General features: G+C 41.3%; 1 protein-coding gene across 1 annotated transcript; it reads right to left on the bottom strand.

The window, feature by feature from the left end:
• Positions 1 to 2,818: 2,818 nt before the first annotated feature.
• On the bottom strand, positions 2,819 to 6,461 carry LOC124290996. The gene is made up of 4 exons (XM_046727857.1): positions 6,151 to 6,461; positions 5,754 to 5,895; positions 3,263 to 4,292; positions 2,819 to 2,966 (listed from the first exon to the last, which is right to left on the bottom strand). The coding sequence occupies exons 1-4, from the start codon at positions 6,373 to 6,375 to the stop codon at positions 2,819 to 2,821; spliced, it is 1,545 nt and encodes a 514-aa protein (XP_046583813.1). The 5' UTR covers positions 6,376 to 6,461.
• Between the last annotated feature and the right edge of the window lie 998 nt (positions 6,462 to 7,459).

The raw sequence follows: 7,459 nt of genomic DNA, 5'->3' as shown, positions 1-7,459 counted from the left end.
GGTCACAACAACACTGAACACTTTTAAACTGTTGTTAGCAGCGGCATCTCATGCACTGTTGTATCCAATGTCTTAAAATTTGGTGACAGCCTACATTGGTGTATTACGCAGACATCAGGTGATTTGGGTGAACTTGACCTTATCTTCAAGGTCACCACGACACTTTGATCACTTTTCAAACTTATGTAAACGTGATATCTCATGAAACATTGCACCCAATGTCTTCAATTATGTCGACAGCCTACATTGGGTGATTATGCAGACACCAGTCATTTCAGGCATCTTGTATGTGACAAAAAAATAAAAAGTAGTAAATATGTCATAAATATTCCATTCATTAGCAGCGGGGGACATTAACATATCAGTGGCAAACACTTGTTAGAATGTAAATTAACTTCAAGTTAAGCCATGTAACTTGAAATATTTTTATTGTCATGTAATCTATATAATGATATTTAAAAACAATAATGTTTGTACTTTTGATAATGTCAGAAGGTTGTGGTGTGAGGCATGTTTAGCCATTGATATCATTGTTTACTTTTGCCAAAAGTTTGCCATGTGTTTTATTTGTATGTATGGTGGTGACTGATCTATATTTGCGGTGTCTGGGAGTATCTGGATGAACTTGAAATGAGTTTCTACCCACAATAAGGGCACATTTGAAAACCTTTGAATGCTTTTGAATTCAAGTGTTTGCTCATCGTGCTGAAGACATGGCTTGATCCACAACATGGGTACAATGTGTGAAGCTCATATCTGGCGTCTCCTTCCCTTCCCCGCTCTCGTTGTGATATTGCTGGAATATTTCTAACAGTGGCGTAATCCACACTCACTGACTTTATAATTTCATGTAAACAGTGTATCATGTAATCCAGAAGGAGAATGCAGGATCAGATTTATACATGTTATGTCCATTAGAAGGCATGTTGACTTATCCAGAGTTATTGAATAATCAGGTAGTTTTCACATATCATGAGTATTTGCCAAGTGCTGCTTTATCCCCTGCCTGGCAGAGTAAACCGATGTTTATGTCAATGTATTGTACCAGTATTGAGTACAAGTGGTAGGAAATGTAATCTGAGGGAGTGGTAGGGTAGCCTAGCGGTTAAAGCGTTTGTTTGTTGAACTGAAGACCTGGGTTCCATTCCTCACAATGTGTGAAGCCCATTTCTGGTGTCCCTGGCCATGATATAGCTAGAATATTGTTAGCAGAGACATGAATTAATTCTAGACATGTAGTGTTTTATGTGATCCAGAAGTAGTATGTAGGAACAGAGATGCCCAGTAGAATAGCAGGTTGTAATGTTGACTTATCCAGAGCTTCTACATGTCATGGTGAGTATTTATCCTTTGCTTGGCAGAGTTAACCAACTCGCGTATGTCAGTGTAAAAATATTGAGTACAAGTGGAAGGAAATCTGTTTTGTGTATGCAATGATGAATATATACCAAGCACAATAGGATGGAAAAATGAACATGTTTGAAACCTGATGGTCAGTCATTGATTGTGATAAAAATCAGTGTTGAATTTTAAGAAAATTTGAAATACATCAAATTACACAGATTAGTTGAAAGAGTCAAAAGAACACTTGAAGATTGCAAGTTACAATGAATTATGTCTTCAATCTAGCACCATTTCTTGCAAATAGAGGGCGATGGGGTAGCCTAGTGGTTAAAGCGTTCACTCGTCACGCCGAAGACCGGGTTCGATTACCCACATGGGTACAATGGGTGAAGCCCATTTCTGGTGTCCCCTGCCGTGATATTTTGCTCGAATATGCTCCAAAGTCAGTCCTTACTCACTCTTGCAAATAGTATTGAAATCAGTGTGAATTGGCTTTAATATAACCTGGTAGATTAAATATTCATTTATACAATGTACTTTCCTTAAGGTAACATTTCAAGATTTACAAGTAGGATGGAAATAGGTCTAGAATTTGACACTTCTTACAAGTAGTATTCCAAACTTAAGGGGCTAATTGTTGCGTGCAGTAAACAGGTTTATGAAAAGAAAGGAAAAAGGTCAAAGGAAACATACTGATAATAATTTATTGGAAGTAGTGTTGCTAAGGTATTCAACACTTAGTAAAGGGCTTGGCTCTTCTCTTATGAAGATCTGGCTTTGTTAAGTTCTAACAGTGTCATACTTATGCTGTTTTCAGTGCCTTGTATGGTGATAAACATACATTTGTTACACATGTGTATTTTTGAAAGATCATTTTTTAATTAAACATCACTGAAAAATAATCAGTTCATTTTTGTCTTGTCGTATTTCAGAGGGGTGAATGACAAGTTCTTAGCCTCATACAGAAAGATTTTACAAAGACATTTGATTGAAAAAGCATGTCACCTTCCAGAAAGACAGAGGTCATAACCTTCCAACTCTAAGGACTGTCTTTTCTCTCTCTGGTGGCGATGTCTAGCAGTTTCGCTAATTGACTGAGAGAACATCGCGCAAATGTGAACCCGAGATTCTGTGTCAGAGAGAGAGGAGGTTGTGTCAGTAGAATTAATGTACCTGAGAAAGTCTTTCCGTTCATATATCATATTCTTCTCGATTTAAAATTATTTGGGGTCCCATTGTTACCTTTACCATAGCAACTGACGGTTTGTAGGCGACATGTCAGACCAAATCGTTTGTTGTTTTGAATACAATATTTCATGCTAATTGTACACGATTTCCGGAAACTGGCTTATAAAAATACCCATAGAAGAAATAAATAGATCCGTTATATGTTAACATAAGTCCAACTTGCAGAGAATTCATGAGTATACCATTTATTCGTTATGGGCTGATATCCAGGCATCCAGCTGGAACTTCATTGGCCTTTCCTCAGTGTCAAAGCAATTGCAGGAACGCGACCTTTGTCTTGAGCAAAGGTCATCTTGACAGCATTGGCATTCTTGAGGATGGCAGTAGGTACATGGTACTCTATTGTTGCCCAAAGCCTCTGGGTGTCCTTGTTACTGGGGTTGTGTAGTATGTAGTATGACTGCAGCTTAATTCCATTAATTGTCGTTGAAACCGGAATATAATTGGCGGCATGATCCAGTAAACTTACTGAAATCACGAAGTCTAGCAGTCATGATCGCGATGAAGATCACTGCTGTGGAGCATGATGTTCGCGTGAGTTGTTTTACTGTGTATTGTAAGCAGCATGTTGTCTCCATAATGTACAGTTTAAGTAGACCAAAGGAACGTGATTAAACGTGTGACCCGTTGGGAACTGTAGGAAGCATGTGGCTTCTGGAGGGACAGTCACCTGATTTCCCTTGACGTGAACAGGTACTTCCCTGTCCAGTTGAGTGGCCCTCCTGTTGTTGAGGTACAGACAGGTTGATGTCCGTGGGTCAACGTTACCCATCCTTTGTCAAAAGCTAGTGTCACATTAGCTTGAGCTGTGTCATAGTTGTGTAGCAGAACGGTTAGCATTTTGGAACTTGGTTCCACAAGTGCATGACTCTGTATCTGCCGCTCTGCCTGGTGGAACTGACTCTCGGATCTGAGGAACTTCATACTGCTGGTGATATTCTCCCACAGGTGGAAGGCCAGAGCTATGTCTCTCTCGTGGTAATGCTTGTCCAGGATACTATAGTTGATGCTTTCTTGGCCTTTCCGATCAGTGTAAAAGAGGAGGAAGGAAACTGCCCTATCCACCACATATCGAAGCTCAAGAAAGGTGAATATATTCGAGTTGTGAAGGTTGATGTAGGCCCAGTCCAGGAAGGTCGATGGTTTCTGGACATCGATGCCTGTGACCGTTGATAGACCATGAGCGGAGAATATGACTGGAATATCCTTGCCTGTCATCATATTGGCATATGTTTCTACCATGTCCACCGTTCCAACCATCCTAGCCTCATTCGGGCCGTAAAAGTGATGCCTGCTTCCCTGAACGCTGAAGTGATTGAAAGGATGGAATGAAAAAAAGTCGAACAGTCCAAGAGACATATTCATGAATTGTGTCATTGTGCTCCATTTTTTAAAGTCCCATTTATCCATTGTCGTTATTCCAGCAGTAAAGGCAGGCCCTCCTATTTGTATCTTGGGGTGTATGGCTTTTACCTTCTTGGCCACAAGCTCGAATACATTCACTATGGTGGTCCAGTCGACGTCCAACTTTCCAAGAGTGTTCGGTTCATTGATTGGTTCAAAATAGGGAGGGACTGCGCCGTTAGTGCCGTTGTATATTGCCTGAACGTGCAGAGATATGGTTTCTGCGGCTGCATCCAGATTGTTTGGAAAATGGCCATTGTGGGCTGATGTGTCCATCCAGGGAGGCCATAGGTAACCTGTGGAAGATATGTCTGTTATACTTTTATGTGTTGTGTAAAGACATGTCAGTTTTTCACCAGGTCCTGTAAAACTTCGGAAGATATCGTATCTATGTGCAAATGATAGGGACAAAACCAATTCTATATTCATGAGGAATCTCTGCCAAATGTCGAGTTGACAATACTATTCCGACATTTCCATGAGCTTGTATTTATGAAGTACTATCAAACATTGATGATACCAGCTCGTCACGCTGAAAACCCGGGTTCGATTCCCCACATTGGCACAATGTGTGAAGCCCATTTCTGGTGTCCCCCACCGTGATATTGCTGGAATATTGCTAAAGCGGCGTAAGCGCCAACTCACTCACTCACCCATTATATGTGCTCGATCTGGTTCAAGCCTGGGGAAGGGGAAATTCAGGTCATGACACCAGCAGCAGCGTTATGCAAGACGTTGCGCCTCAGTACCGATGCATGTTGTCATGCTGGAATGTTAGTCTCGTGCTGCAAGAATGGCAGAAGGTCTGGGGTCACATCATCCCGATACCATATGGCAGTAAGGATACCCTGGACGACATTCAACTGAGATCCGCCTTTGGCACAGATTGGACTCCAAACCACTACGCAGCCCCCTCCACAAGCGGTCAGTCTCACTAACACAACACGTAACTTCCCACTATCCTGCCCCACACCCGTACACTGTCATGAGCAGAGGGCAATGTGTAACGTGCCTCATCGCTGAAGACAATCATGCATCTGGTTGAATCTATCTTTCTGCGGTTCCATCATAGACGTTGAGCAGGATGAAAGTGCAGGATGAAGTCAGAATAGGTACTGTGTATGATCGTCTAGTTCAGATATCTGTGGTGCGTAGTCGATTCCTGACGTTGATTTTGAAGAGTTGTCTGTTAGTTACGACAAAACGTTTTTTTAACAAACGTGCAATTTTGATTTTTAGCGATGTGCTTGCATTCCGATGCACGTGCTGACGCTAAGGCAATTGAGCGTCTTGCTGGCTGGAAGTGACTGGTGTTTCACGATTTATTTTCGGTTTCATCATTTTCATGATATATTTATTAGTTCCTCCTCTCAATTATTACCAATAATATAGGTGTCAAGTTTCGGATTTTGTTAAGTGCTATACATGAAACATATGACATTCCCTTGCTGTGATTTTGCCAATCCAGTCAGATCAGCAAGAAGGGGGGGATAACTCATTCGAATGGCGTACTACGTGCATGTATATTGTATCACAAACATTTCACTTCATCATTGATAAAATTCATCATTTTCCATCTTGTTTTCTGAATGATCTTCAGATGACACTTGCTTTCCTTGTTGACACATGACACTGCACCTCTGAAGATATACCGCTGTAAGGCGGTAACTACATCGACCTAACTATATCCAGAGCCCTGCCTCTGCTATATCGCACACACACTTTTTATCAGCATATGTACGCTTCCTTTGACTTACCTTTCAGTTCAAGCATAATTGGTTTGTCTTTTCCATATCTATTCAAATTGTCAAGATATTTCTCAACCAACTGTTGTTGAAACTGCTTGTTTTGGAAGAAGGCAGGGTTCGGATACCCCTTTCGCTTTGGATCCTCGGTCACCTATAAGAAACTAGAACTGTAAGAGTATATATTAATATCTTAGGACACGATAGTTAAATACCGACAGTGTAAATTCAGTGTCAGGCTACGCTCAGTGCTATATATAAATATTCACCCAATGATTTTTGGGGCATATTTGAAAGCAAATGCACCATGAAATATAACAGACCATATTTTTTACTGAGCCTACACTGAAAACAGATTCTGATTCTTTCACGGCCTGAATAGAGCCATGATCATTTGTAACACACGTACTTTGTCAAAATAGCTCAAGTCTGAATTCAGCCATCTTCCAGTACGTGCTCCTGTTTTCTTCACATAGGGCAAACTCCCTTTAGAGTCCAGACCCATTTTGCCATTCCACCTATCAGGGTCGAAGTTGGTTCTTCCTCCCTGTACGAGGTACTCAGGGTAAATGGTCACTGTGTACCCCGCTACACATTGTAGGGCACAGAAAGCAAGGACAGTGGCCAGCAACATGTTGGTCCAGATGGTAGTTCTATCGTCTTGTGTCAAGAGCTTGTAATGTCGTTAGCCGCACCTGTCTGGTGTCCTTGATTACTTTTATACTGTTATTATCTCTATAGATAAGGCATCACGTAAGGTAAATTCCACATGCATGTTTAAACCATGTGATCACAGGAATTTTTCTCAGGCTTTTCTCAAAGATATGCGGTCCATTATGTAACATAAACATTATTTGATATGCAAGATATTGCACTAGTAATTAAGGATATAATGGGTTTAATGGGCGATAATGGTATTTTGTTTGTTGTTTAACGCCTCAGTCAGCAATATATCCGGCTATATGATGCCGGTTTGTAATATTCAAGTTGGACTAGACAATACATTGATTGACATGTATGTATGTATGTATGTATGTATGTGTGTGTGTGTGTGTGTGCGTGCGCGTGCGCGTGCGTGCGTGCGTGCGGCAATGTTCAAAATTCTGCCGATAATTCCAAAGACTAGGACAACGTGATAAATGTCAGCAGATCGCTGGTCAGTCAGCGGTCCATTCACTCTGGTTAATGTGTGATGACATCCTACACGATGACACTGCTGCTCCCATACCGACCATTGTCGTGAATTCATGTTACCGCTCACCTCTGCCGCGCTGAAAACATCTTCTGCCAGCTTCGTCTTAGAAAGACAGAGAATTTGTTAAACTGGCATAGTGGGATAAACTCAGTGATCACCAAGTGTCCCCTGATTACACACAGGGGGCGAGAGACACGAGTTGGCACCTTGGGGTGGTTCTTAAAACATATTTCGAGAGAAAAGGTATGAATGCTATAATTTGTACAACAGACTTATTGTGAATATCATCATCTACTCACATTACCGAAATATGTGAGACGGCAATACCCACCCCGAAGCAGATCCCTATCCGGTGCAGAGGCACGTGATACCAGCAGACGACAAGGAAGTGCAGACGATATTGAGGAATGCTAGGGACGTGGCCGTGAGCAGTTTTCAGAAAGGATGAAAACGTCAGTTTGGCAAAATATAACTTTTTCAAATGGAAACCCGAATCACACCGAAAGTGGCAATAAAAGAAACA

Source organism: Haliotis rubra, unplaced genomic scaffold, assembly GCF_003918875.1.
Source record: "Haliotis rubra isolate DU_JTF1 unplaced genomic scaffold, ASM391887v1 Scf48, whole genome shotgun sequence".
Classification (NCBI taxonomy): domain Eukaryota; kingdom Metazoa; phylum Mollusca; class Gastropoda; order Lepetellida; family Haliotidae; genus Haliotis; species Haliotis rubra.
Note: the sequence above shows the minus strand (reverse complement) of the source record. Positions and strands in the feature narration are given on the sequence as shown.